Source organism: Acanthochromis polyacanthus, chromosome 17 (assembly GCF_021347895.1).
Source record: "Acanthochromis polyacanthus isolate Apoly-LR-REF ecotype Palm Island chromosome 17, KAUST_Apoly_ChrSc, whole genome shotgun sequence".
In the NCBI taxonomy this organism is placed as follows: domain Eukaryota; kingdom Metazoa; phylum Chordata; class Actinopteri; family Pomacentridae; genus Acanthochromis; species Acanthochromis polyacanthus.
The window spans coordinates 14,934,553-14,950,038 of record NC_067129.1 but is presented as its reverse complement, the minus strand read 5'-3'; the positions used below and the strand labels follow the sequence as shown (position 1 = coordinate 14,950,038).

Sequence of the window (15,486 nt, the reverse complement as noted above, 5' to 3'; positions counted from 1 at the left end):
AAGGACTTTGATGTGCCAAGCGGAAAGAAACTCGACTCCTCATAAAGTGATAATGTTGCTCTGCGTTTCACCAATATGTGAACGGGCAGCTGATTGCTAGCTTGTTTGTCGTAACAGCTACATAAATTGACAATACCACATGTGTTAGTGTTGTGTTTGCACCACAAGCAGCTGCATTACAGTGTTCCCTAAACAAAATGCGGGCACAATCCAGTGAAGATGATGATTTAAATCAGAAATGAGCCGATCCTTGATTAAAGCTCTCGGTGCCAACTTTCTGTACGGTTTAAGTTATCGCACTTTTACAGACTGTCACTGTCTGGCCACCAACCCAACCACGCTGCAGCAAAGTCTGGAAATGAACGTCTGATTTTCATATTTTTCCTTTCAGGCTTCTAAGTAGATGTTGGTGGGAGAGGAGGAAGGAATGATGGGAAATCAGTTATCAGTCATAGCTCTAGGGAACAAGGAGCTCATTGTGTTTGAGGTTTTTTTTTTTCCAGGCAGTAGGGAGCATGAACCATGTGTACACACACACACACACACACACACACACACACACACACACACACACACACACACACACACACACACACACACACACACACACACACACACACACACACAGAGGAATAGCTTCTCTGTTTTAATTGAGGGGGATTTTCTGCTGAGTCACCCACAAATCGACCAGTATAATCGGATAGCTGGATGGACAGTGGTCTCTCTCGTGTCGGATGGTCGGAAGCAGGTTTTGAAACTGATCTGACTGAGAACTCGGAGTTTTTTCAGATTGTTTCTCTAGTTTGTTGCTTTTTACCGCGTAGCAGCTGTGGTCTTGAGCATCTTAGGTTGCTAAAACTCCCAGAATAAAAGCACCTTCCTTAATGCTCCATGGAGCCATCTCCTGTTGTGAGGTACCCACTGTAATACAGTTTTCCCTGATAATTGTGGGAGGAGACACTATTCCCATGATTGTGACATTGTATCAAGGCTTCTAGTCTCTTTCAGACCAGGAACCCTTCATGTTTAATGATTAGTAATCTGCCTTTCCTTCAGTGTGTAAACATGTTCATGACATGTCTTTAAAAGTACTTCCTTGTGTAATTACGATCATGGTAAATGTTAACTTTTGTTGGAGTGTTTTCTCTCGATTTTCCCCCTATGTCTATTTATAGTGCTTGTGCAGTCTTATCTCTGTATCCCAAAAGGTTCCTTGCTTTGTCATTCATAGTTTATCTGGATTTGGAGCAGGAGTCATCCCTGTGGGTTTTGGTGCATTAATGGGAAGACTATCTTTGCTATCAGTGTGAGGTCAGAGTAGTGGAAAACCTGGACCATGCTTCAAGCAGAAACACCTCTGCTGGTGTGTGTGTGTGTGCATGTTTAAATGTCTTGTGTGTGCCCAAACAAGAAGTTGTGCTGGAATCACACTCAACTGACTACTGGAAGCAACCTAAGGAGTCTGTTTACTGGTTGGCTGGTAGCAGGAACCTGAATTTGTGGCGAAATAAGTTGTAATTATTGATGTTTTAAACCTCTCAACCATTACACCCAACTTTAGGTTTAAAAGGCACGATATCGTGAAAACAGTCCCCAAAGTAAGATAATTTATCAGTGCCAAAAACTTGAAAAACAGAGAGAATTGCTGGATAGTCAACTTATATTTTCAAACTAATCATGTGGCATGTGCCACTGAATTTAAAAACTTAAAATATTAACTTAAAAATGATATTTCATCAAAAGAATATATTGTTTAAAAAGAAAATACCAAAAAGAAACTATTTACTACATTAGAAAAAACCCTAAAGCCATGACTGACTTAGTTGAACTGCAGGCTGTGTTCAGACGGGGCCGATAGGAGACAAGCATGGAAACAAGGTAGGGCTGGGCGATATGGCCAAAAAATAAAATCTCGATTTTTTTTAAAAAATTTTTTTAATTTTTTTTTAAGTCATCTTGGACGAGTACGATTTTAATCGATTTTTGTTGTTTGTTTGCGGTCTGTTTGCTATGGCTAGTGCTAGCTATACCACACTCCCGTAGCTGCGAGCACTCTTCCCATTCTTTAGGATGCCTCTGCCGGAGGTGCTGAAAGAGGTTAGTTGTGCTGCTACTCTTAGTTTTCACAGTACTTTTGCAAACCTTGCACACGACTGTAGTTTGCTCTGTGTCAGTCTTGTCAAAGCCGAACCACCTCCATATCGATGTAACATGACGCCCTTTTCTCGCGACCAACTCTTCGTCTGCTGTTGTGTCCGCCATGACGGGGGTGTGAGTGTGAGAGATGAGAGGCGGAAGCAAACGCCAGTGCACAAGTCGTGAAAGGCAGAAGAAGAATCTGTATTGTTATATAATTAAGCCTGCCTCGATTTTACGTTTTGGCAAATTTTCAATTCGTCAGCTTTTAAAAAGGCGAATTAATCGAATTAATTCGATTTATCGCCCAGCCCTAAAACAAGGTAAAGGTTAGGGTAAGGGTTTTTTTCTAGTAGTGATGAAACCTGTGGGCACTTGTTGATTGTGTTGATTTTATTTTTGTTGTTACTCATTTTTTTTTCTTTTTTCTGATTTATGATATTTATGACGAAAGTGGAAAAACTCTCAATTTTGAAATATGAAAAACTTCACGATACGAAAATAAGCAGATGGCTTGTCTGCGGTCTCTTTGTGTCAGCGATGCATGACGCATGAACCTACCTCAAAGCAGCTGTTTAAAAAACGTGCCTCAACCAGACGTACATTTGGATATCATGCAAAAGAAAGACTTATACAAAAACATCCACTGCAGCTTTGTTTTGTTCAGTCACACTGAGAAATAGTGAGGGGAAGTTGGTGAGCAAAATGTCGCTGAACATCAGGCTTCAGTGACAGTGGCTGAGGAGGAAAATTAAAGATTTAGAAGCCATTTTACTTCCTCTATCTGATACTAACAAGACGTAGACCGGAGGAGAAGTCTCTCGAGGCCATGTGATATTTTAGATCAGTCACAGAAGTTCTGAGAGTGAAGCGGTGGTGTGGAAAATTCACTTCTGCTCATAAGGAGTGCTCTGAAAGCTTATTTTTCCTTTCTGAGAGGTTGATTGCTACTTAATGTGACGGACAGTGCCGCCCTGAAGTCAGAGAAATGCTCATGTGTTGAGGATTTGCTCATTCAAGAGAAGAAGCACAGGCACCACACCTATACCTGGAGTTATAAACCAACTGATGTTTTTCGTATTCTTGGCACATAGAGAAGTAAACTTTTCCACAGTGTCATTGCGGTGTTGAAATAATTAGGCAACCATTTCTGGAGAAGCATGACAGTCAGTCTCAGTGATGTCTGACTGATTAACAGCGCAGTGACTGATCTTCCGCAAAGAGTAGCTAACGATATTCCTCTTTGTTTAATCAGCTGATTGTTTTGTGGTTACATGATTAATGAATTATTCTGTAGAATGTCAGTAAATGCGTGCCAGATTGGTTGTCTTTGCAAACAAATAGAGATATTCAGTTTGCAGCTGCATAAAACAAAGAAAAGCGTCACATTTGAGAGGCTGGATCCATCAAATATTTGGCATATTTGCATGATAAATTATTTAAATCTGCCTTGTAGTGCTGTGCTATTTGCCCTGAATGTTCAGTGTGGAATAAAATGTATTCAATCCAGTCAGGCATGTAAAACGGCTCTCAGAATTCTAGATTATGCATCCTTATCTTGGTTGATGGTGAACTCCAGCTAAAAAAAAAACACTGAATAAATCTGAATAATAGCTTTAGTTTAATGTTCTTTAATACAAATGAAATGGTCTTTACGCCCCGTTGTGTTCAAAGTCTGTTTTCCGCCGTGCTTCTCAAACAAACCCATCAAAACCGCTGAGGTTACTGAACTGTAATGCTTCTAGCCGGGATAAGATCATGTACGGTAAATTCATAGTTTTTTTTTTTCCTCCACCCTATCTGTGTGTGAAGTCTTTTGTGTGTTTAAGAGGAAGTCAGTGTGCACGCTGACTGTGGGACACTGTTCTCCTACCTACATCAGTTTCATAACTCCTGTCTTAGCCATCTACATGTAGAACTCCGCTGTTGCATAACATGCAAAAAAAAGCATCATGAGTTTTAGTTTAGATCTCCACGCAGTAATTAAAAAAAAAAAAAAGATTATTCATGCATGAGACATGTCGGTGCCTTCATGTGCAGTTTGCGAGAACAAACTCTGAGCTTGTATTCAAGACGGCCAAGGGGAAGTCGCCCATTTCCGGAAGTGGCTTGTGACCTTTACAGAGCGCTCTGAGACGGTAGTTGGAGGGCGGCTGAAACAGCAGATTCTCGCAGAGAATAAAGAATTTGGCATACTTGCTGAGTTATAGTGTTTTATAACATCACAGGCGTGCTACATCATTCAAATTTTAGCCGCTTGGATGAATGTAAAAGCATAAACACTTTATGCTTAAGCTTCCTGTAACCTCCTGACTGATCCCTTTTCAGCTGATCTGTGTGTTCTGAAAGGTTTAGATTTGAGTGTTGTTTTAAAACGGCATCAACACGCCTACCAACCAGTAGCTCTCAAACGCTTTGCCGTTTGCTTTGCCTTGTATGACACATTGTGAGACTTTGAGGAGGGCTGTGTGATGCATCACAAATCTGGCACCGTGCCTCACATATTCTTAGTGAAACATTTGTTCTGTGCACTTTGACTTGCTTTACTGACGTCACGCAGCGCTAAAAATAACCCCCATACCAAAACTGTGTACTTTATTTCAGGTTTGACAGAAGTGATTCTAATCACTTGTTCAAACTGATAAGCTTGATGGACACAGTAGTCAAATGAATACTATTATTAACATCCTTTTGTCACACAGTGGCTCTCACAGTTCATTTAATGGTGTCAGTCTCTGGCTTGCTCTGTCTGACCTCGTGGACTTCACATCTCTTTTGTCCAGATCTAATGAAGTCAGAAGAAGAGCAGCAGTTTAAGATAGTGTTGCTTTGTCAGCTTGAATGAAAAGCTTTGAGTTTACAACGCTAAGAGCTGGACTGCCTGGCGTAATGACTGACCCTAAAACAAAAGGTGTGATGTGCTCCTCATGTCTGTATAGTAAATATAAAGATGTTGCTGGCAGCGGGTCAGCTCAGTGTAGCACAAACACATCGACACATTAGGAAAACGGCTAGCCTCGCTCTGTCTAAACTGATAATGACTTCAAACACCACATGGGATGCCTAATTAAGTCCATACACTAACAGGAGCGTAAAGATGGTTGAAGTCATGTGCTATAATTAGCATAGACTCCAAAAAGTCACCACACTGCTGTATGCGAGATAAATCACCCAACTTCCTGGAATTCGCAGTTTCAAAACTTGTTTTTTGTTACAAAGTTGATGAAGCAACAATAAACCACATGTTTTTGGTAAAGCAAAGTCATTTATTAAAAAAGGAGCTTTGGCATTTTAATTATAAGACAGAATGCTTCACAAGGCACCAAAATATCGCAGGCAAGCTGTTAAGAAAAAGGTAGAAACATGAATAGATGTCCTGAGCCAAATCATTTCATATATTTAGTATCTGTCAACAGTGAGTCCCGATCCAGTGTTTTCTTTGCTATCTGTTTTCCACTTTTTAAGTACCCCAGGTTAGCTGTACTGTCTTATTGTACCTGCGGTGTCTCTTACTATTTAATACTGTAGTGTCCAAAGAGGAGGGTGGCTTTTCCTTGTTGGCAAGCAGAGAGCATTGTGGGGGTTTAGCTGGTAAAGGTGCACCATGACAAAGTCGTCTGGGACGCTAAATGACCTTTGGCCAGTGCAGATTTGTTAAATCAAACCAGAAACAACTTGGATAATTATTCCATAAATTATAGTGGCAGGGGAGCAGCAAGGCAGTAATCCAAATGTGCTGAGATTGAAGTGTGTAAAATCTCTCTGTGTGTTTATAATTTAACATAAACCATATTTTTGAAATGTGTCCATGATTTTTTAAAAGCATGATTTGCAAGCTTTGTGTTGTACTGCTCAAAACTCTTAGATGTCTGTCAAGTGATCCAAGCTAAGATTCTTTCAGCATGATCTGAAAGGGAACCAGATGATGGCCGAACCTGTTTTGCCATCTGCTGCAATCCAGTTGCAATAATTATAATTTGACAGAACTAAATCAGTGAGGCAAACCACAACCGGAAGAAAACTTGTGGGTGTTATTCAATCAAAGAAATGAATCCAAAGAGTACTCTGTCTCGGAGTCTCGGCACCTTTCCAAAAAGAAACCAAAAATGAAAATAAAAGCTCACTGCTAGACCTTATTCAAAACCCCGAGGACGGTCAAAGAGCACCCTGCTCCTCTTGTCGCTAAACGAAGGGAGTAGTGAGTGAGTGGAGAGATCAGTTTCAGCATCTGAGCCTGACCCTGTCTCCAGGTAGTTAAACATGTACGTCCATACGAATACGTCAAGATTATCTTGAAAAGTATGCACCATTACCATAACAAGATGTATAATAGTGAGACACTCCTGTTCTAAAATGCATCCACAGGATTGGTGGACGCTACCAAACCTTATAAAGTTTGGTCATAAGTTAGTAAAAAAAAAACAACAACTTTGCAACTCGAACAATAGTCAGTGTGAATCTTGTCTTGATACCATGAAAGCATCCTGTGTGTATGGTACCACAACTTGGACAGTTAACCCTCATGTCGTCCTGTGGGTCAGATTGACCCGTTTTAAAGTTTGAAAATGTGGAAAAAAATACATTTCACAGTGAAACTTCTGATGTCCACATTTTCAACATTTTTTGGGAAATCTTTAAACATTTTTTTGTGGGAAAAAAGAAATGTTAAAAATGTTTCTTAAGAAAGAAAATATTAGAAGTTTATCTGATATATATGTAATCACTTTAGATATTTTTAGGATTTTTTTGGAAGATTTTTACGTATTTTTTGAAAATATTTACAAGAATTTTCTTGCCAAATTTGGGGGATTTTTTTTAAATAAAACTTTTAAGGGATTATTGGAATTTCCTTCCTGAAGGTTTTGCAAATTTTCAGAAATTTGTGAAATTTTTTTGCTGAATTTTTAGATTTTTTTCAGACAAGGAAACACTATTTTTTGATGCCTGTAAATGAAGACAACAGGAGGGTTAAAGTGGATGTATTTTCACTCATACTGGGCGCTCACGGAGTGAACAGGTTGATTCTGAGGCCGTAACTTCTGCTCACCGTGAGCTTGCCAGGCACGAGCGTTACAGTTTGCCAGACTGACCGAAGGGAAGCGCATTTCCTCTGCTGACGGAGGCTCTCCTTTGGGTGCAGTCTGGTGTTGGGCAGCAGCAGCTCTCAGCACTGCTGGTGTGATGGAGATGTGTGTTCGCTGTTGGCTTGTAAACAGGAAATGTTGATTCGCCTTTAGAGCTGAGTCAGGGAGGGGCCCTTGGGACTTTCTAGCTGCAAGTGTTGTAGCATGTGTACACATTAACGTGTATTTGTTGAGACACAGTTTTATTCATTTCGACTCTAGATTCTTGGTACTTTTAATTTATGATTCTTTTCTGGGTTAATATGTCGACATGAAAGGCACAGCATTTGTGTTGTCTGAGTAATTTTCTCTGGTAGTCTGGAAAATGTCCAAATTTGCTGTAACAAACAGTCCAGAGAATGTTTATGTATATGAAAAACCAAAAACACTGCTGTTTAAACATGCAACAGCTGGCCAGAGCATTTTATCTGTAGTGGGGTTAAATGTGGAAACAGGAACTGAACACGCTAACCATGTGTGGGTGAAATGAAAGGCTGTTTCCAATACTGCCTGCAGCAGTGGTGCATGTAGAAATGAAGTAAAAGCCCTCATCGCACAACGGTCACTGTCACTTATCCCGCTAGTTTGAAGCCTTTTCTGATCCAGAGTGAGTTCTCTCACTCGCTCTCTTTAATCTTTTTCATCTTCCTGTAGCTGTGAACAGGAAATGCAGTTTATAAATAACTTGCTTAGTTGTTGCAAAGAGCAAATGAGAGGTTAGATGCAGATATTGAGGACAGTTTGTCCATTACTGTTTCCAGTTATGGTGAAACAGATGGAAAACACATTTCAAACATGAATGTTCAGTGCAGCAAAATTAGAGATGTGTTTGACAAATATCAAAGGACAAAACAGCAGAAGCTATACAGAGAACTGTGTGCTGTAGATGTCAATGTCCAGCTTTTTTTTTGCCTGGAGAAATGTAAAGAAGACATAAGTGACATTATTCACATTATCAGCAAGTGATTTTCCTGATTTTCTGTTCCTTAAACCATATTGAAACTTTATTCTCTCTCTAAAATGTGCACTTAATTTACAGTATATGCGGGGAAAAAATGATCTCCAGGTGCAGAATGCAGTAGAAGTTTCTTCCAGCTTCTAAAGTCTTGAGGCGGTTGATAGCACCGAGTTGTATCAAATGTGGCGTGAACAGTTCATCTCTTATTAAACGCGATGTACTGATTTAATAAGTGGGCGAGGGGTCCGCTGAGGCTACTGTGTTATGAACGATGTCAGATTTCACAAGCCAGACAGCGCATGTGGTTATTTGTGGGACAGTGAAGGCAAACGTGCCATCTATTAGGTGTGTCTGGGGGTGAGCTACAACTTCCTTCCGTTCAACACTTCAGTCAGAGGCGAGCCAGACGTCTTCCTGCTGTCTCGACTGAAGGCGCACAGGTTATCAAGAAGGATATGTTTTTTTTTTAAAATCAACTTTATTTACTGCATGTAAAAGTTCAAGCAGGCATCGCAGATATTTGCCCTCATTCATTATACAGCAAAGAAATGACTCAGAATGCCAAATAATACCTCAATTATTACATCGATTGAAGATGCAAAATTTGAAAATGGACATTTGTGTGGCGAATTTGCTTTAACTACATACAATATATGTAACGGCCAATTCTAATGATTTAGTTTTACAGTTCTACGTGGTGTTCAAATATTATTTTCTGTATTAAACTTCTGTTGAAGGAATAAATTAGACGCATATGATTTCTGAATTCTTTTGACGTTGCAGTTCTGGAGTTGTCCCGCATTGGAAATTCTCGTCTAATGGGAGACGTCCTGCGGTGAGAACAGCTCTGATGTTACTACATTTGCAAGGAAGATGAGTTTTAAAGTTTTAAAGGCTTCCACCAGTGGAAATGTCACTGTGAATGTAATGTTCACTGGAAAACTTGCATGTAGGCAACCGGAGAAAAGCATTAGGGTCCCCAAAATGTACAAAAACAGTCAGATAGTCGTAAAAGAAAAAGCACGGTTCACAGACCTGCATGTTAGACAGAGACACTCAACCTCCTGCTTTATTAATGCTGTCTCTGCAAATGAACTGTAGCTGAGGAACCCCAAATATAAATAATTGACTTCTGAAATTCTTGCAGAAGCTGAAATAATGGTAGAAGTGGTGAAAAATGGCAGGATAGAATAGTGATTTTTTTTTAATTAGTTTGCCAAAGATTTTCACTGGCAGTGTGGAACATTAACAGAAACACTGTTGACTTCCACTTATGACATATGCCTCGCTGTCTATCTCTTCAATTTTTTGTAGGCTGTATTATATCCTTTTACCTCCTAATTTCTTTTCTGGAACATCAGAAACCATTCCTGGACTCATAGGCCCCACCATACTCTAGTGGTTGTTGCCCACTACTTCATCACTACAGTTGCTTCAGCCTCATATCGGGCAAACTAGTCATTGTTTGGTTGATGTAAAATGCATCATAACTGCTGCACAAATGTGTTAATATTGCCAAAGAAACCAGATTTAAAAGTGTGGTAAGCTTTTTGCTGATAGGCTTGAATGCAATGTTAGAATCCTGCACTGTCGGTTTAAGACTGATTTGGTTGAAGCTTCTTAAAATACCACAGGTGATTATGGTTTGTTGAAGCAAACTGGCAACCTTAAAGGCATTATGGAGGATGTTTTTGTTGTTTAATTTGTCTGATTCACATAAAATGAATATACTAACCTTTAGTGGACTTGTATGTATGGTTTCTAAAAAAAAAAAAAAAACTGTGGACATGGCAGGACCTGAAAAACATCAGCCAATCAATGCGTTTGCTTTGCTCCCTTTCCTGTCAATCAAAAATCTTCCGGCTCAGGCCAAGTTACGTAGATTACGTACGCCTTGGACTTACGTGTTTTCTGTATGTGTTGCTTTGGTATAGCTTCGTAGTTAGCTGGCGACTTGTTTTGCTCATCTTTTTTTTACATAATGGCAGATAAAGATCCAGGGGGACCCAGCCATAAAAGAAAGGCATTTTTTTTTTAGGTCAGAGAAAATAAAAGACAACTGGATCGCGAGAATGCAAAAACAAAAGTGATTATTGGCGAGTCATTTGGGCGATGGCGTCAGCTCAAGCAACAAATGGACCTAAAGACAGATGCCTTGGTTGCTAAATTCCTTCTGGACAGGTAAAATGTATTATTGTATTATCCTGCGGCTGTAGGCAACCTCACGAGTCCTACGCTAGTTTCTGGAGGGGGGCATTTCTTCGTAAATGTTAAGAGGGGGGTGAGGGAGAGGTTGTATGTGCGCATGCGCATGCTACGTTCAAAGTCGTAGGAAATTAAATCTCCTCTAATGCCTTTAACAACTTGGAAAACTCCAAATGTTTTCTACCGTGTATTAGATTGTCCATAATTACTCACTAAAGATTGTAAAAAAATCATTGCTTTGTTGTCTTTGAGTGTGAGATGCAGAAGTCAAATGGAGGCTGGCTGAACCTTAATCCATGTTGTGTGAGAGGATGCAAAGGCAGGTGGCCTGTGGTTGGAGCTGCCCTCCACCCTTAGAGATTCTAAAATCAGTTTAACCTGTCTGGTAGATTCACCTCTTCAGTGACTTGTGACATATATTGTGTTGACTTGGACGGATTGCGAGCGGATGCACACTTCGGCTGACGTTCGGTGTCTCCTTCCAACTTTCATGTTGTCTGTTAAAATCTCCACTTTTCCTTCGTTTTTTTGTTTGTTTTAGAAGTAGCTGTCAGTCTTCTAAGCCTCCTTTCTGCACAGCCACAATGTAAAATAATACAGGAAACCATTCTGTAGATTGTTTTCTTACAGCGGCTATTTTGCTGTCAACATCATTTGCATTTATGTTTTGACATTATCTAAGTGTCGCCAAAGACAGTACAGTGTTTTTTTTTTGAATGTGGATTTATCCATGACAAGCCACGTCCACCGTTTAATCCTGTAGCTTAAACTCCAACCTCCTGCATTACGTTTTAAACAATGCCAAGGGCTCTTTTGTTCTACTGTTATTTACCCTCCTGCTGAAAAGTACGTGTCACATCACTGGGTAAAAATGACAAGCAACACCGTTCTTTATCTCCTGCTGTATTATCATTATTAATACCTGGAACAGGGTTTCAAGGCATTTCAGAAGCTGAAAAAAGAACAGATTAAATTAAAGCACTGTTGCATCATGTATGCGAGTTTGCTCGGTGATACTGCTAAGACCTTTTGCTATTATTTCATGTCACAAGGGTACACTCTCATAAAATAGCACAGATAAGAAGCGGGCAATCCAATGTTCTAGCCTGGATTGGATTATGTGACGTCTCAGTCACATCTGCATGTAATCCCATCATTCCTTCTGAGAGAAAATCCCCTACTTTTCCTCCTCCACACAGCACCAGGTGGAATCTTTAAATGAGATAGCTGCAGGAAACGAATTACTCTCTGTCTTAAGCTGTCCACATGCAGCGGTGGTTCATACTGCCAGAATAAAAATGGATCAGTTTGGTAAAATGCCATATCTGTCATGTGACTGTTGTCGAACCAGCGCAGGTGAATGAACAGGAGACTTTAATCCAAGTTTTGACTGTGTTAGTGGTGGGTATTTCATTCAAACCTGTGTGATGTTGCGGCTCTGTGTGAGCCATCTGTTACTACCCTGTAGGCTTGGCGTTCCCGTCCTGCACGCCGCTCTCTGTCACTTCACGCTGCCTCGGGGTTTGTGGACTTCATCGTATCTAGGACCCTCTCAGTGGGACAAATGTAAAAATAGCTCATTGAATTTGAACACTAGAGCAGCACAATGAACGCTGTCAGCGTCGTCACTCATAGAGACGCTGCCACATGCCTGTATAAATGAAGTGGCTCCACAATGGCACTGCAAACAGCACTTCTTCAGTGTTATCAGTCGGTGGTTTGTTATTTTTGGTTTATTATAGAGAGCAGTCACAAGCAGCGCTGTTTCGGGGACAATGCTGGCATTATTGCGGAGGTTTAGTATTTTTTGTTATCTAATGTAGTAAATGAATGATTATTTGACTTTGGGGGGGGGTTATTTTCACATAATGCACTATAAACTTCAGCCAAAGGGGGATGGAATTGCATGACTTTTAAGGTAAAATGCTGCAGAGACAGTGTGCAGATATTCAAAATGCATGTTCTGTTGCTTACAGCTAGAGTATGCAGGGCTGTATGAATAATATACAGCAGAAAAAAGCTGGTTTGACCTCCTGTCAGAAGACCACTGTGGTACACAGAGCCAACCTGCACTGAGGTGTTCCTGGAATGCTTCAGTTATGTCCGTGCTGAGAATAGACAAGCACGAAGAAGTTTTTACGTGAACAAACAGACGCTTGTTCGTATAACCTCAGCTGCACACACATCTCACTGCTCTTATCATAATACACACATTTAGGAACATTGCCTTTGTGCTTTTGTTCGCCAAATATTTGCAGATGTGGTTGTAAATGTGCTGGATTTGTGCTGATTCACTGAAAGAAGGTCAAGCGGGGATGGTGCGACTGTAATATGGAATAAGATTACTGTCAAAAGTATTCATCCACGATTCTAACCATTCGTATTCGTAATGCTAAACATTTGTATGTTAATAAAAAATGTGTACACAAAATTCTGCTGTCATATGCATGAGTTTGATAAATTAAGGGTTAGGATTGTTTTTATGAGTATGAACCTAAAAGTTGTGAGTGCAACTCTAATTTCTACGACTACGAAGTCTTCCCTGTGAGGACGAATTCAAGTTTATGGGTACGAGTCGAAAAATACTGGAATGACGTCACATAGGTCACAGGGGAAGGTAATCGAACACCGATTGCTTCAAACGCGCATGCGCCATTTATAAAGAGTAGACGCCGGGTGGACCCGGTGGACCTACCGGGGCAGGTGACGCCTCACAGGTCAAGTAAATAACACATCCAACTTCTTGTAATTTATTTATTTCATGAAACTGTACTGTTTTAATTGATATACAGTTTATGGACGAAAGACGGTACTGCTTAGCTTACACGCTAACGAGCCGGGCCGGTGACACATTAGCCTTCTAATGCAAGGAGGCTAATGAGGAGGCTAAGGAGGCTTAATAACAAAACAAACATAATTTGAGATTATGAATCGTGGCAATTGGCGTATGAATCAATAAGGGCATAATGTACTTGTTTGTCCAAACACATAATTCTGTATAGTAATGGAATTTACAATCCTTACCAAAGAGAGTATCAGATAACACCAATATACCAAACAAACTGTTTAGACTGTCACCTCAAGTACTGATGATTGAGAAGAAAGACGATAAGACACTTTATTGCAAAGTTTCAGTGTCAATTGATTCATTTATACCATAATGTTAAATTGAGAGTAATATTTTTCTAGTTAAGGACTGTACAGACAATACTTGGAGGTAATAAACCTGACGGTCTGACCAGCACAGGTCACAGCAAGTACACTATGCCCTTATGCCATTTTTCCTGTGTGTTATATAAAATATACCACATACATGAAGAAAAGTGCCATTTTAATACTCATAAAATAATCATACAAAACATAAAAATTCCTTAAAATTCAGATTTTTAATTTAGCGCCAAAGCAAGAGTTGTAGTTTGACCAGCAAGAGCCCATTCATGGCTCCAGTGATTTTGGTGGCTCTCCAGTGAAGTTATTGAATATATGTGTAGTGTCTCTTTTCGCTGTTGCAGCGGTTTTGCTATTTGCAGACGGTCCCTGTTCACTCGTTGCACCGCCGGCTGCTCATAGACGCCAATGTTATTTCTGTAGCTTGAAATACAGCGACTTTTGATAAAATTGGCCTTGTAGCACATTGTCTACCTTACAACGATTTGAAAGAGGCATCGTTCATGTTTTGACAACATATATCTCATGAGTTATTGATGCCGGAAGTCTGTGAATATCTTTCCAACTTTACCGAACTCCGCCAGATTCATTGTAAACTAAACTAATGCACGTGTCTGAGTTTGCAAAGAACTAAAACTGGACTTAATTTACAGCAATTTAGGCTGTACATTGGGCTGATTCATACGCCAATTGCCACGATTCATAATCTCAAATTATGTTTGTTTTGTTATTAAGCCTCCTTAGCCTCCTCATTAGCCTCCTTGCATTAGAAGGCTAATGTGTCACCGGCCCAGCTCGTTAGCGTGCAAGCTAAGCAGTACCGTCTTTCGTCCATAAACTGTATATCAATTAAAACAGTACAGTTTCATGAAATAATAAATTACAAGAAGTTGGATGTGTTATTTACTTGACCTGTGAGGCGTCACCTGCCCCGGTAGGTCCACCGGGTCCACCCGGCATCTACTCTTTATAAATGGCGCATGCGCGTTTGAAGCAATCGGTGTTCGATTACCTTCCCCTGTGACCTATGTGACGTCATTCCAGTATTTTCGACTCGTACCCATAAACTTGAATTCGTCCTCACAGGGAAGACTTCGTAGTCGTAGAAATTAGAGTTGCACTCACAACTTTTAGGTTCATACTCGTAAAAACAATCCTAACCCTTAATTTATCAAACTCATGCATATGACAGCAGAATTTGTGTACACATTTTTTATTAACATACAAATGTTTAGCATTACGAATACGAATGGTTAGAATCGTGGATGAATACTTTTGACAGTAATCTTACTCCATACTGTAAACCTTTAAAATTAAAGTCACATGTAGATACTCTGTTTGTACTCTCTCTTGAATCAGTGAATCCCTTCAGAGGCCTACTGCTGCGCCAGAGGTTTGATAAAAAAGAGGCTAATTAGATTTTGAGCACTCAGGAGTAATCAGGCAGGCAGCTCCCTCCTGTTTCAGAAAGAAGTTAGTTGATGAAATGGCACAGATAAATCATGTTTCAGGACATGGACACTGCCTTTCTTCTTCGTAATGTCATTAAAACACAGTCTATTCGTATGTAGCAGGTCTTAATTTTGTGACTTTTTTCATTTGCTGCAGGAATAAATTAAACAAGAATATGAGCTGATCTGCTTCAGAAACTCTCACACCGTGGTCTTTACTTAACCCTCCTGTTGTCCTCATTTACGGCACCAAAAAAATTGTTTCCTTGTCTGAAAAAAAAAATCCAGCAAAAAAATTCCCCAAATTTCTGAAAATTTGCAAAACCTTCAGGAACAAATTTCCAATAATTCCTTAAAGTTTTATTTAAAAAAAAATCCTCCAAATTTGGCAAGAAAATTCTTGTGAAAATTTTTAAAAAAATGAGTAATCTTCCCAAAAAAATCC

General features: G+C 39.9%; 1 protein-coding gene across 2 annotated transcripts in view; it reads left to right on the top strand.

Moving 5' to 3' along the window:
* The window catches only part of ubash3ba (ubiquitin associated and SH3 domain containing Ba), a 28,935-nt gene that overhangs the window by 3,442 nt on the left and 10,007 nt on the right, over positions 1-15,486 (top strand). The window contains exon 1 of one of the 2 annotated variants that reach the window (XM_051937538.1): positions 10,089-10,398. The exons of the other annotated variant lie outside the window; for it this stretch is intronic. Coding sequence (XP_051793498.1) covers positions 10,352-10,398 — 47 coding nt within the window. The 5' untranslated portion in view covers positions 10,089-10,351. Of the gene's footprint in view, positions 1-10,088; positions 10,399-15,486 lie in introns of those variants that run through there. 2 annotated transcript variants of the gene reach the window in all.